At 32.4% G+C, this 14,624-nt stretch overlaps 3 protein-coding genes across 5 annotated transcripts; all 3 read left to right on the top strand.

Annotated features, from left to right (window-relative positions):
* The first annotated feature begins 4,172 nt into the window (after positions 1 to 4,172).
* Positions 4,173 to 5,877, top strand: LOC145133018 (F-box/LRR-repeat protein 25-like). The gene is made up of 2 exons (XM_079067964.1): positions 4,173 to 5,550; positions 5,648 to 5,877. The coding sequence occupies exon 1, from the start codon at positions 4,199 to 4,201 to the stop codon at positions 5,171 to 5,173; it is 975 nt and encodes a 324-aa protein (XP_078924090.1). The 5' UTR covers positions 4,173 to 4,198; the 3' UTR covers positions 5,174 to 5,550; positions 5,648 to 5,877.
* A 3,540-nt stretch (positions 5,878 to 9,417) lies between these two features.
* On the top strand, positions 9,418 to 11,189 carry LOC145128914 (F-box protein At5g03100-like). Of its 3 annotated transcripts, none has more exons than XM_079063687.1 (3): positions 9,418 to 9,675; positions 10,089 to 10,867; positions 10,965 to 11,189. In XM_079063687.1, exons 1-3 carry the CDS (start codon positions 9,510 to 9,512, stop codon positions 11,031 to 11,033), a joined length of 1,014 nt encoding a protein of 337 aa, XP_078919813.1. In that variant the 5' UTR covers positions 9,418 to 9,509; the 3' UTR covers positions 11,034 to 11,189. The 3 variants fall into 3 exon arrangements, with proteins under 3 accessions (XP_078919813.1, XP_078919814.1, XP_078919815.1); XM_079063688.1 differs by having other exon boundaries at positions 9,918 to 10,867; XM_079063689.1 differs by having other exon boundaries at positions 9,420 to 9,675; positions 10,725 to 10,867.
* A 139-nt stretch (positions 11,190 to 11,328) lies between these two features.
* LOC145131512 (putative F-box/LRR-repeat protein At3g28410) lies at positions 11,329 to 14,193 on the top strand. The gene is made up of 5 exons (XM_079066188.1): positions 11,329 to 11,332; positions 11,799 to 12,250; positions 12,353 to 12,417; positions 13,919 to 14,043; positions 14,150 to 14,193. Exons 1-5 carry the CDS (start codon positions 11,329 to 11,331, stop codon positions 14,191 to 14,193), a joined length of 690 nt encoding a protein of 229 aa, XP_078922314.1.
* The last annotated feature ends 431 nt before the right edge of the window (positions 14,194 to 14,624 follow it).

The raw sequence follows: 14,624 nt of genomic DNA, 5'->3' as shown, positions 1-14,624 counted from the left end.
ACTATGGTGACTCGGCGAGTCCATGCGTGTCTTCTGAATCCTCCTAAGGCCTCACTCGACTCGTCGAGTTACCCTTTCTCCCGACGGGTTACCACTGATCACAAATCGTGGTGCAACACAATCCGACTCGTCGATTCCTCTCATGGACTCGACGAGTTTCCTCCATGAGAAAGCTCAAACGACCTTCTGAGGTCAGATCTATTTCTCTAACTTATAGATCTGACCTTCTAACACCCAAAAGTCACGTAAAGGTCTGAACTTTATGTTCATGCATCACACATATGGCTCTATTTGAAGAAATAACACTTAAAATGGACACCTAGACTCAAAACTCTTATGGGACTGTATAAAGCTGGATGATTGGGGCTCTCTGGACCTCTCAAGGTCCAGATCTAAAGTCTATTCCTCATTGGGACTCCACATGCCCCATATTCCAACTAAATAAGGGGCAAAGAAACCCTAGATTCATGAGATCTACTAAATACATGAAAATAGGCATGGATTCATACCTCAAACAGCAACCTTTGATGAAGTAATAGTAAGTCTGAGCTCCTCAATCAGCCTAGCTTGAATCCCCTCCTTCCTTTTTGCAAGAATGCACTAAAGGTGATGTAATTAGCTTCTTCCCTCACTCTCTATGCTCTCTGGTTCGTTAGGGTTTCTCAAGTGGGTGTGTAGCCGCAATGAGGGCCATAAGGACCCTTAAATAGGGCACATGCCCGAAGATTTAGGGTTTCTGTCCACAACGCGGACTCGCCGAGTCTGCTGACTAGGATTAATGAACGGACTCGTCGAGTCGACTCGCCGACTCGTCGAGTCCGTTCATTAATCCTAGTCAACAGTCGCGATCCTACTCGACGAGTTTAGGCGTAAACTCGTCGAGTCCCTCTTCTTAACTCAACAATAAATACTTAAATTATGATACCTGGAAATCCGGATGTTACACCAAGGTCTTCGGTTTAGATGGATTTCGGTCTAGCATGTGACTTCGGTCTAGGAGATTTCAGTCTAAGAGGTTTCGGTCTAGGAGATTTCGGTTCTTCTCAACCGAAATCTCAAGGTTCTTGGGTCCCAAAACCGAGAATCCCCAAATGCAAGGTGTAAAAATGTTTCGTCTTAACCATTTGACTTTTTTGACATAATTGACTTTTGTTGACCCGAAATAGCCGGTTGTCATAGGTTGTCAGAGCGAACGATGCGGGATTGTGTATACAAGTTTGCTAAAGTTGTGAATATCCTCTACCGCGGTCACTATTTACACATGTCTAGGATTAACGACACCCAACAACTATATACAACACATGAAAACAAGCATGACTTCCCTGGAATGCTTGGTAGTATTGACTGTATGCACTTGGGGTGATCAATGTGCCCTAATGTGCCATGTGTGGAGTAATCAGTTTATGTGAGGTGTCAAAAGCAGCCAACATTAATTTTAGAAGAAGTGGCGTCGAATGACCTTTGGTTTTGGGATGCATTTTTTGGTCCATCAAGTGGCAACAACGACATCATTGTTCCACAAAAATCGTCTATATTTAATGACGTCTACCTTGGGAAATCGTATGATGTACCGTTTCAAGCAAATCGGACGTCATACAAGCATGTGTATTACCTTACTGGCGGAATATATCCCAAGTTAGTAGTATTTGTGAAATCATTCACATGTTCAAATGATGACAAACGGTTAAAGTTTAAGGTGACACAAGAATCTACTAGGAAGGATATCGAGCGTGCATTAGGTGTCCTAAAGAGACATTGACAGATACTCGCAGTATCGGCACGATCTATGGAGCACAGACGAATAAGTACCCTGATATACGCGTGTATCATATTACATAGTATGATTATAGAAGATGAGGGGAAATCGATTTGCCGCTACATTGAGAATGAAACTTTACCAAATAACGAAGGAGTTGGTATTGGTTCGAAGGCGTACATGGCGAACATAGGGGAAGTATATGTTTGGGTTTTACACCATAACCTTCATGCTGATTTGGTGGAACGCATATTCAATGCCCGAACGAATCATGTTGTCGATGATTTTATTGAAGACGACTTGTTCGATGATACAAATGACGAATCAGAAATGTTTGAAGGAGATTCGGACGAGGATTTTGATGACGTGTCGAGCAACGATTATAATACGTCACATATTATTCAACTATGTTTCGATTATGTTTTTTTTTTTAAATTTAGTATGTATTTTGTTTAATTAATGAAGTACTTTCCTTTTATTATTTTTAATTTATTACATTTTATTCAATTAAGAAAAGAAAAAAAAAATGTGGTATGAACTGTTAGCAATATTCCAAACAAAAATCATGATTGACAATTCTAATTTTACACTTCTACATTATGTTATTTTTTGTATTTTTATTTTTATATATATTATACCAATTATAATGTATGCTATTTGAACTTCATTATGTTTTTATAACTCTTGGACTTATTAATTTTTAGAAAAAAATCGTTGGAATGAAGTTTGTAATTTTGATTGTATTTGATTTTTTATATTTAGCGGGTACCCGTGAACCGAACCGTGGTTACCCGCCTTTATACGGTTCGGTTCAGTTCGGTTTTTTTGCCAATTCGGTTCGGTTTCGGTTAGTGCACATGAGGTACCCGCCCCGTGGTGATGGTTCACAATTTTATTACTATCCGAACCGAACCGCCCCGTTAACACCCCTAATTATGATAAAATATCATAATGATATTTTTTAGATACAACTTGTCTTGTTAATGGTAACTAGTAAAGAACCCGTGGCTACACCGCTTTTGGGGTAATATGGAAAAAATCGGCCAACCTTAAAAGATATGTGCTGAAATTGTAAATCACCATAAATAGGGGAGAAAGTCGACAACCCCTAAAATTAGATGTCAAAATTGTACAACGAAAAAAAGGGACATTGGTGGAGAAAATCCAAAAATGTTGTGGCAATAATGTTAAAGTTGTCAAAGTTGGGAAACTATGGTGACAAAATTTTAAAGGAGGTTTTTTGTGTTTTTTATGTCAAAATGTAAAAGTTTTGACTACAAGGACGAAATGTGTCAAATTCATTAAAGATTTGTGGCAAAAACACCAAGGCATAAAAACTTAATCTATATGCAAAAATGTAAAAATTTTAACTTTAGAGACTAAAAGTGTCAAATTCAGCAAACTTTTGTGGCAAAAACCTAAAGCCTAAAAAAGTACTATTCTTAAGCTCATTTGGATTTAATATATATACTAGTAAAGAACCCACGACTATGCCGCTTTTGGGGTAATATGGGAAAAATCGGCGAATTTTAAAAGATATGTGTTGAAATTGTAAATCACCACAAATAGGGAGTAAGTTGACACCCCCTAAAATTTGTACAACCAAAAAAGGGACATTGGTGGAAAAAATCCAAAAATGTTGTGACAATAATGTTAAAGTTGTTAAAGTTGAGAAAATATGGTGGCAAAATTCTAAAGGAGGTTTTTTGTGTTTTTTTATGTCAAAATGTAAAAGTTTTGACTACAAAGACGAAAAGTGTCAAATTCATTAAAGATTTGTGGCAAAAACACCAAAATGTAAAACTTTTCACTGCAAGGACTAAAAATGTCAAAGTCACTAAAGATTTGTGGCAAAAACCTAAAGACACAAAAACTTAATCAAAACATAAAAATGTAAAAGTTTTGACTTTAAGGACTAAAAATGTCAAATTCATTAAATTCTTGTGGCAAAAACCTAAAGATAAAAAAAGTACTATTGCTAAGCTCACTTTGATTTAATATATATATATATATATATATATATATATATATATATATATATATATATATAGAGAGAGAGAGAGAGAGAGAGAGAGAGCATATTTTTCTTACTTATAATGTCATTAACACCCAAAAAAATGTGACCGAACTATTACCCGTCAATATGGTGTTTATTGAACATTTATTATCTTTTTAATGTTGAATCATATACCAAAAAAAAATCAAATATGTATATAGGGCATAGTTTCTTATTGTTAACCCATTTCTAAATTATATTTTTAACATTTGGCTAAAGGATGATTTAAAAACAATTATATGAATACGAAATATATAGACTGAATTGTATATTTTCAAAGTTTAGGGGCTCAAACAAAACTTCAGATTTTTTCATTCCACTGCAATTGAGTTTTTATAGGTTTTCGTGGAGGGAAGCAGCGAGAGCTCTGTGCCTCTGTTGCCGCGATGAAAATGTTGGAAGACGAAGAACATCAAACTAAAATAGCTCAGAATCGGATTAAGTTTGAAGTGGTGGAGAAGGTGGAAGAGGATGTAATCAGTGCTTTGCCTGATTGCTTGCTTCAGGAAATCCTTTCTCGTTTGCCCTCCACAAAAGACGCCATTAAAACAGGTACACTCTCCAAGCGTTGGAAACATCTTTGGACCTCCATACCTACTCTCATTCTTTCACATTCAAATTATCCCATATCGTCCTATTGCGCTTTATCGGTGGACAAAACCCTAGCTCAATGTCGCCAATTGAAGCTCAAGAAATTTGAAGTACATACCTTTTTTGAAAATCGATTTGAATCTCTTTACAAGAATTGGATCCGATATGCTATAAGTTGCAACGTTGAAGAGCTTAACTTCGAGTTTCAGGGATGGGATTCGGAACCTATGTTTCTGTTAGATCATTCTGTGTTCTTCATCAATTCATGTTTTACTGATCTGAGATTATCATGCTGTATACTGAATCCAACTGGTGCGATTAGTTGGAAAGATCTTAGGAGTTTGTGTCTTTCCTATGTCAATTTAGATGAAGGCTTGTTGGTAAATATATTATCAGGGAGTCCTCTATTGGAAACTTTGGTGCTCAAATATTGCCATGGTCATACTTCAAATGAGATCAATGCACCTAATATTTCATCAATAGCTCAATGCCCCCAATTGAAGCTCAAGAAATTCGAAGTGTGTTCCAGTTTTGATATTCAATTTCAATCACAACTCAACAGTTGGATTCATTATGCTATAAGATGCAACGTTGAAGTGCTTATGTTGGATTTGTGGAAAACTGAATGGGGAGATGATTTTATGTTAGATCAAAATTTTTTCACCAGTTCATGTTTAACTGATTTGAAATTAGTTGGGTGCATGATTAATCCAATTGGGGCGATTAGTTGGAAAAATCTTAAGAGTTTGTGTATAATTGTGGGAGTTTAGATGAAGATTTGATTGAAAATATATTATGTGGGAGTCCTGTTTTGGAAAGTTTGGTGTTGCATAGTTGTTATGGTTATAAGCGGCTTGATATTACTTCAAAGAGTGCTAAAAACTTGGTGTTATCTGGATTTAAATCCGATATCATTGAAATGAATGCTCCTAATATTTTATCACTAACAATCGAAGGTGAACTTTTGTTGTCGAGGTTTTTATTGGTAAATGTGACTTCTTTAGTGAAAGCGAACTTAAATTGTTTTTTTACAAAACGCAAGAATGGCTTTACAATGCCTGAAGAAGCTGAACAAGAGATGTTTAAGGAATTTATACTAAATCTTAGCCATGTCAAGGAGCTTGAAATTGGGTTTGATTGTTCAAAGGTAAAATTTCTTTTAATATCTTGTGATAAGCTAACTTCTTTTAAGTATCGTGTATCAATGGTCCTAACTCCTAATATTTTATTACTTTGGTTGGTAGGTTATTTCTTGTTTGCAAGCTAAAGGTTTTATTGTTCCATCAAATCTGAAGCTGACCGGAATAAAGTGACAAATGTTAGTTGATTGAAGATGCTTTAAATTAATGTTTTAGACATTTAAGCTATCATTAATTATTTTCATTTTTTTTTGTAAAGTTGATTTGGTTCCATTTGGTTGTGGTCATGTGAAAATAATGATTAATTGACAGTTTCATATTTAGGCATTTTAGTTATCGTGAAATATTATTATTATAATTAGTTGTTACTCGAAAGCATCTTTATTGTAAAGCTTCTTTTTTGTTAGTTATAGTGAAGGGCTAGGTCGTTGATGGCAGAGGTGATGATGGAAACCTCCGCCTCTTAACTCAAAGACTTTCGTTGAGTTCAAGTTTGAAGTTGAACAATTATTGAAGTTTTTAAAATTTTATGTAATTTTATTTGAAGGATTATTGGATTTTTAGATTTATTTGGAAATTTAATGGATGATCTTGGGTTCAACTCGTTTATTAAACAAGTTGGGTTGAAAAAAAATAAGCAAGTCAGACCGATATTTTACCCTATTAATTAATTATGTGGCTTTGGGTTGAAAATTCTCAAACATTTATTTAAACAAGTTTGATTGGGTTGAGATTATAAACTCGTTTAATCAAAGACGTCAACCCAAAAATGACCCAACTCGAACCATTGCCATCTCAACGTACAATGGTGTTCTTTGAACATAATATGTCACTTTAATTATGAATGTTTGTTTGGAAGGATCAGTTCGATTTGATCTTATTTGATCAAGTGATTCCAAATTGGATCAATTCTTTCCGATCCAAACAATTGAATCCAAATTGATATTGGTTTTCAGGTTCTGAATAATCCAAAACTAGGTGCAAATCTGATCCAAGCCAACCAAATTATAGTTTGGTTGGATCGGTTTTACAATTTAGTTCTCAAGAACCTTTACATTTGTAAAATTAGAGGTGTGTATGAGGCGGTTTGGTTTGGTTTTTATCTAAAACTGAACCATAACCATTATAAGTAGTTAATGCATTTTGGTAACTATTGGGTATTGCTTAATATTGGTTTTGGTAAACGGATTTTGTCGGTTAATGGTTGTGGTTATGGTTAATGGTTAATATTGGTTAATGATTATGGTAAAAAATGAGATAAAAATAAAAACTACCTTGCTATCAAAACGGAAAAACATAAAGTATATTGTTATAAAAAGTGAACGATTCAGTGTTTATAACCTTATTAATATGATAGAAGATTAGGTATCACATTTAACTCCAACTAATTACCCTTTAAATTTTCGATTCCAAATATAAATACATACCGTATATTTAATATTATATTATATTAAAAACACTTTGTAATATTATTGGTCCGGTTTGGCTTTTAGTGGTTCGTTTTTTGATAAAGGTCGTAACCGAACCTTATATATTTGGTTAATCAAAAATAGAAACCGCGTCACCATTTTTTGTAATGGTTCAATTAAAATGGTTTGGTTATTTCGGTTTTGTTTTGGTTTGGTTTTTTGGTCAATACGCTCACCCCTACATAAAATTATGTAAGTTGAATATTATCCACCTTTATAAAATAATAAAAATAAGTTTGATTTAAAAATTCTAAACAACTACTAAGAAAATTTATATTACAATTTAATATTATATATATAAAAACTTTCATAAAAAAAATGTATAATAAGATTAGTTTTGTTGAGTGAGACTTACTAATATATCAAAAAAGTACTGTAATGAATTAATAAAATGTTACTTATTTTTCAAAGTTCTAAGGTGAGCCTAAAATATTGTTAATGGTTTGCTATTTACTCCCACATGATTAATCTTGTGGCAAGTTCAGTGTAGATGCATTAAAGTTTCATGAGTTTGTGAAAAAATATTGCTTTCATTATTTCATGTTGTAAAATGTTGATACTTTGACAATTGTTATAAACTCTTTCAAAGTCTTTTAAATCAAGATTTTTTATCCCACTGAGTTATGTTTGGAATATTTTAACATAATTGCCAAGATTTTTAAAGATCAAAAAGTTCTTTGAATAAGCATCACAGGACTCTTAACCACAAAAAAAAAGTTATTGGTGCAACAGTTTTGTGAGCAATGTTTGGAGGTCGAAAACTCAGTCGTTTTGAGTGAAACAAGTTGAGTTTCAAAGCTAACTCAATAAAATAAATTTCAGAAGAAAGATCAAAATTTCTGGTTAAAAATTGAAGGAGATATGACTGTTCAATGTCTGTTCGTCAGAGGTTGAAATCTACGAGAATGCTGAAAATCAAAGAAATGTGGTTCACACTTCTATTTTATCCAAACATTTCGTTTCTTTTAATTAGCTTGAGGTAAAAAAAAAACCTTATACTAGACCTATTTTGTTGAAAAAATCTTTTGAAGAATTGTTTTTAATGCGAAATAAGGCTTGCATGTGCTCACCTTTCTTCATGACTTTGGTTTGATCATGGATCGCCACAATTTCCATAACATGCAACATGTGTTTGGTGGTGATCTACAAACATCAAGATAAAGAAGTGGATTCTAGCAAGAAAAAAAATCCAAAAATCCGAAAATAGAAGATGAAAATGGCATGAACACTTGTAAAAAATGTTATGGATCATCAAGAGATGTATGCTTTTTACCTTGGCTAGTTATGCAGATTCAAAAAAACTAAAAAAAACCAATAATTTTGTGGATATAAAGGCTGATTTTTAGAGAGAGGGTGGAGTTTCTAGAGAGAAGGAAGAGAGAAAATTAGTGATTGATTGCATTGATTAGGAATGAGGAAGCATCCATACTAGCTATTTAATATATTCATCCTCAAATTAGATCATTTGGACTTATTTTACTATCAAATACATCTTATCAACTACATAACCTCATCTAACTATTAAAAATATAATTTGAACATCAAGCTCAGGCAAAAAGTATATTGTAGAACAAGTTTGAAGATAAAAACATATAAAAGCTTGACAAAACTAATTTGAATGTTCACTAAATTAAAGTTTAAATTGGGATTCTAATTGGGGACATTTGATACATTTTTGAAGACTTAAAGACAAAAATATTGTAAAATAGAAAAATGAATAAAATAAAGTTATAAAAAATAATTTCTTAATTCAAGGAGTTCGATGAATTTAAACTTAACTAATTGTTTTGACAAAGAGTTAATGACAAGAATGATCCTAAATGTAAAAATACAATAATTTAGGATTTTCTTGATTTTTTAAATTATTTTTACGACTTTGATATTTCTAATCAATAAAATAATATTAATATGAGATTTAGAAAAGAGTAACATGTTTGTTTTTTCCTTTTTTCATAAAATCTACTTTTTTTATGTTAGTATATCATACTATTTTTCTTTTACGGATACATAGTGTGCAAAATAGATGTTTTTTTAACATAACATTAAAATTATGATACAATGTTACAAAGATATTTTTAGATACAATTCGTCTTATTAATGGTAATTTATGTATAAAAGAAATAGAAAGAGACCTAACGTGTATATTGAACATAGTCTTCTTACTTATATCGTCATTAACACCCAAAAATAAACTATGATCGGCTATTACTGGTCAATATGGTGTTTCTTGAACATTTGTTATCTTTTTAATGTTGAATCGTATATAAAAAAGATTAAATATCTATATGGGGCATGGTTTCTTATTGTTTAACTCATTACTTAATTATATTTTCCACATTTGGCTAAAGAATACGAAGTATATAGACTGAATTGTATATTTTCAATATTTAGGGGCTAAAACAAAACATGAGATTTTTACATTTGACGGCAATTGAGTTTTTGTAGGTTTTCGTGGAGGGAAGCAGCGAGGGCACTGTGCCTCTGTTGCCGCGATTAAAATGTTGGAAGAAGGAGAACGTCAAATTAAAATGGCCCAGAATCGGATTAAGTTTCAAGAAGTAGTGGTGGAGAAGGTGGAAGAGGATGCAATCAGCGCGTTGCCTGATTGCTTGCTTCAGGAAATCCTCTCTCGTTTACCCTCCACAAAAGACGCCATTAAAACAGGTACACTCTCCAAGCGTTGGAAACATCTTTGGACCTCCATACCTACTCTCAGTTTTTCATATTTAGATTATCCCTTAAATTCAATTTATTGGTGGACAAAACCCTAACTCAATGTCGCCAATTGAAGCTCAAGAAATTCGAACTGCATACCATTTATGATATTCAATTTGAATCTCTTTACAAGAATTGTATCCGTTATGCTATACAATGTAACGTTAAAAGAGTTTAAATTGGGGTTTCAGGGATGGGAACGGAAGTTTCTGTTCGATCAACCTTTTTTCATCAATTCATGTTTTACTGATCTGAGATTATTATGCTGTATATTGAATCCATCCGTGCGATTAGTTGGAAAAATCTTAGGAGTTTGGATCTTTCCTATGTCAATTTAGATGATGGCTTGTTCTTAAATATAGTATCAGGGAGTCCTCTTCTGGAAACTTTGGTGTTCAAACATTGCAATGGTCATAGAAAGGGGAGGCTCAATATTACTTCAAATGAGATCAATGCTCCTAATATTTCATCACTAACTCAATGCCCCCAATTAAAGCTCAAGAAATTCAAAGTGCATAGCAGTTTTGATATTCAATTTCAATCGCCACTCAGCAGTTGGATTCGTTATGCTATAAGATGCAACGTTGAAGTGCTTAAGTTGGATTTGTGGAAAACTGAATGGGGAGATGATTTTATGTTAGATCAAATTCTTTTCACCAGCTCATGTTTAACTGAGTTGAGATTATATGGGTGCATGATTAATCCAATTGGGGCAGTTAGTTGGAAAAATCTTAAGAGCTTGTGCATAATTATTAGGAATTTAGATGAAGATTTGATTGAAAATATATTATGTGGGAGTCCTGTTTTGGAAAGTTTGGTGTTGCATAGTTGTTATGGTTATAAGCGGCTTGATATTACTTCAAAACGTGTTAAAAGCTTGGTGTTATCTGGATTTAAATTCAATATCATTGAAATGAATGCTCCTAATATTTTATCACTAACAATCAGAGGTGAACTTTTGTTGTCGAGGTTTTTATTGGTAAATGTGTCTTCTTTAGTGAAAGCGAACTTAAATTGGATTTGTACAAATGGCATGAATGGTTTTACAATGCCTAATGAAGCAGAACAAGAGATGTTTAAGGAATTTATACTAAAACTTGGCCATGTCAAGGAGCTTGAAATTGGGTTTGATTGTTCAAAGGTAAAATTTCTTTTAATATCTTGTGATAAGCTAACTTGTTTTAAGTATCGTGTATCAATGGTCCTAAATCCTAATATTTTATTACTTTGGTTGGTAGGTTATTTCTTGTTTGCAAGCTAAAGGATTTGTTGTTCCATCAAATGTGAAGCTGACTGGAATAGAGTGACGGAAGTTGGTTTATTGAAGATGCTTTAAATTAATTATTTTCGTATTTTTTTTTTAAAGTTGACTTGGTTGCATTTGCTTGTGGATCATGTTGTATGCGAAAATAGTAATCGTCAGTTTCAGGCATTTTTGTTATAGTGAATTATTGGTATTATAATTAGTTGTTCCTCCAATTAAAGTTGACTCCAGAACCCATCCCTGCTACTTATTGACGACTCTTGATCTTGAAATCTTATCTGTAAATTGCCTAAGATTTTGAAATTTAACATTTATGAACCAGATGTGTGTGGTAAGATATGGGTTAGCTGGGAACCTGTTTGACGAAATGCATGAGAGAGATGAGAGATGATAAACAACCAAATCAAACTTCTTTATATATTTATCACTAATATTTCAGAAAGAAAATGTGTAGTTTTCAAAAAATATTTCAATTTTCACCTGCAATACAGGCGTGTTTCTTGAGTTTTGAAGATATAAAACTAAAGTCTGATTGGTTTTGTTGTTAAAATATTGAATCACCATCTCAGTTGCCACTTTCAACTCTTTTCGAGGCCTAGAGGCTTGGTCAAAATTGGGACCAATCGAGGTTCCATTGGAGTTTTTATTTATTTTCTTTCTCCTAATAAAGAAAATCAAAAATATATTAAAAAGGGCAAATAAGTCTTTTTAGGTAGGTGAAGAACTAACTATGATAGATATTGAAAACCACATGGACTTTTGATACAAATTCTTTTCACTAGTTCATGTTTAACTGATTTGAAATTAGTTGGGTACATAATTAATCCAATTGGGGCGATTAGTTGGAAAAATCTTAGGAGGTTGTGTATAATTTTTGGGAGATTAGATGAAGATTTGATTGAAAATATATTATCAGGGAGTCCTGTTTTGGAAACTTTGGTGTTGGATAATTGCAATGGTTATAAGCGTCTTGATATTACATCAAAGAGTGTTAAAAACTTGGTGTTGTCATCGGGATCTAAAGCCGATGTCATTGAAATCATTGCTCCTAATATTTTATCACTAACAATCCAAGGTAAAATATTAGGAGCATTGTTGGTAAATGTGACTTCTTTAGTGAAAGCGAACTTTAATTGGATTTGTACAAATGGCATGAATGGTTTTACAATGCCTAATGAAGCAGAACAAGAGATGTTTAAGAAATTTTTACTAAATCTTGGCCATGTCAAGGAACTTGAAATTGGGATTCATTGTTCAAAGGTAAAATGTCTTTTGCTGTATCTTGTGATAACTATAAATTGGTTTAAGTATCCTATTATCCTATCAATGTTCTTAATGTTTTACTATTACTTTGGTTGTTAGGTTATTTCTTGTATGCAAGCTAAAGGTTTTATTGTTCCATCAAATGTGAAGCTGACTGGAATAAAGTGACAGATGTTAGTTGATTGAAGATGCTTTAAATTTTAACTTGTTAATTTTCATATTTTACAGTCAAGTTGACTAGGTTCCATTGGGATGTTGATCATGTTTTACGTGAAAATATTGGTTGATTGACAATTTCATTTTTAGGCATTTTAGTTATCTTGAATTATTCTTATTATTTTTAGTTGCTACTCTAGGGTAGTTTTGAAGATTCGTTTTTGTTAGCAATCATGCTTATTACACTATCAAAAAAAAAAAAATAGTTTTACTTTTTTGTTAGATGCAGTGTTGAGTTTAACCTAAATATTTGGACAAAGGATATGCAAATACTAGATTAATGGGTATGGAATACTAATATTTGATATATAATGTTTTTTTCTTTTACAAAAATATTACTTCTATGTAAAAGTTTAAGGGTATGCAATTACATATATAGTTATTTAATACTTACGAAACAAGATAATAATGCCCCTTTTTATACTATCGGACTACAACAAAAATAATGTGATCAAAAAAATATTAAGCAACATTGAAACAAAACTGAAAAAGATTAAAATAAAAAACTCATCTTTATATATATATATATATATATATATATATATATATATATATATATATATATATATATATATATATATTAAAAAGAAACCTTATTACATCACTTTCAACAATCAGACTCATTGGTTTTCGTTAATAAATTTTCACCTTTGGATCAATTTTATGATATCATCTTGACCAAATAAAAAGAACACTTTTTCTTTAACAACAATTACATGTCTCCTTAATGATATTCAAAGTTTCCAAACTCAGATTCCATTTGAAACCTAAAATCACAAAAACTTTAACCTTAATTCGGCTTCATCATTGCAACATGATACCAACATGCCTTCTCTGTCGAGGAACTCTATATTGATCGATTCAATTCAAAGATCTTACGGGTAACATATTTGCAAAAACCTAGCGACAGAAGTATAATGGAGAAGAATATTTCAAATTTGATTCCATCTTCTCATCTTACAGATAAATGAAAATATCGTTACTCATCTTACATGTAACATATTTGAAATTTGATTCCATCTTCTCCACCTTTTTCTCTCAAAGTTTGGGGCAAAGCCCTAAAATATCATCAATGAAGAATATTAATGGAGACTTAAGGCAGTTGAATAAGATTAACTCATAAGATGAACTCTGATGTTGATGAAGACTGTATCGAATTGCATCGATGTTGCTTTTTCTATTGCAAGTTTTGTTTAATCAATTTTAAGTTATAACAAACAACTGACTCTTAGTCCAGGTAACAAACTCAATTGGGTTTTCAGTTTTAGGGTTTTACTTTTGTCTAATCGATTCAAATCACATAGTTGATTACCTGCTTTCATCTCTCATTTTGCCTTAGTCTGATTTCCTGCAATTTGATCGATGCGCAGGTTTATTGAGTTTGATATATTTCTTATTTCAAATGAATTATATTTTATAGGGTTTACAGATATGATTTTATTTTTACAGAAATGCTTCGAGTGGCTGTTGGGATTTTGAGTTCACTGAACCTAACAATGTTGCAAGTTGCATCATATCATTTGTTAATATTGTTCTGATTTATTTTTCTCTTGAAAAGAGACTTCGAGAGAGCTGTAAAAAAAATCCTTCTGCTAGGTTTTCAATCAACTATGATGGTTGATGACATGTTAAAATTTCTAATTAATTGATTTTATCAATTTTGTGTTTTTCACTTTTCAGATGATGGCGTGTGCACGGTGAAGGAACAGGGAGTTCGTGCATGAGGAGGAACAAAAGACGAAGGAACACAACTTCATTCACTAAGGTGCAAAATTCTGACAAGAAAATAAAAATAGTTTCAAGGAACAAGAAAAAAAGAGACGGAGAGCTGTCGGAATTAGTTATTTCCACTAGTCATGTTACCAAGGGTAAAAACATTGTTGTAATGAGTGACAAAAAGAAAAAATTGAAGAAAAAGAAAAGAAATCAAGAAAATAGTGAGGGAGGTGATCATGAAGGCGTTCCACATGATAATGTAGGTGAAGATGATGCCAACCAACAAAATGGTATGCACTCGCAAGCTTTGACTAATTTAATAAGGTCATGTTTCTTTTTTTCCCCATCAAGGCATTGTTTCATTTGTATGGCTACATTACATAATATAATATGCCTTTAAGTCTTGGCAGATAATCTGGAAGGTGCAAATTCTCCAAAG

Source organism: Lactuca virosa, chromosome 8 (assembly GCF_052849685.1).
Source record: "Lactuca virosa cultivar CGN04683 chromosome 8, Lactuca_virosa_CGN04683_v6, whole genome shotgun sequence".
Lineage (NCBI taxonomy): Eukaryota > Viridiplantae > Streptophyta > Magnoliopsida > Asterales > Asteraceae > Lactuca > Lactuca virosa.
This window is presented reverse-complemented; position numbering and strand designations above follow the sequence as displayed.

Bases quoted from the DNA above. Each gene is read 5' to 3' on its own strand.
- LOC145131512 (XM_079066188.1), top strand. The intron at 12,251-12,352 runs GTAAAATGTCTT...TTTGGTTGTTAG, and splicing joins TTGGGATTCATTGTTCAAAG to GTTATTTCTTGTATGCAAGC. The intron at 14,044-14,149 runs GTAAAAAAAATC...TTCACTTTTCAG, and splicing joins AAAGAGACTTCGAGAGAGCT to ATGATGGCGTGTGCACGGTG.
- LOC145128914 (XM_079063687.1), top strand. From the start codon at position 9,510: ATGTTGGAAGAAGGAGAACGTCAAATTAAAATGGCCCAGAATCGGATT. The intron at 9,676-10,088 runs GTACACTCTCCA...TCTTAAATATAG, and splicing joins AAAAGACGCCATTAAAACAG to TATCAGGGAGTCCTCTTCTG. The intron at 10,868-10,964 runs GTAAAATTTCTT...TTTGGTTGGTAG, and splicing joins TTGGGTTTGATTGTTCAAAG to GTTATTTCTTGTTTGCAAGC.
- LOC145133018 (XM_079067964.1), top strand. From the start codon at position 4,199: ATGAAAATGTTGGAAGACGAAGAACATCAAACTAAAATAGCTCAGAAT.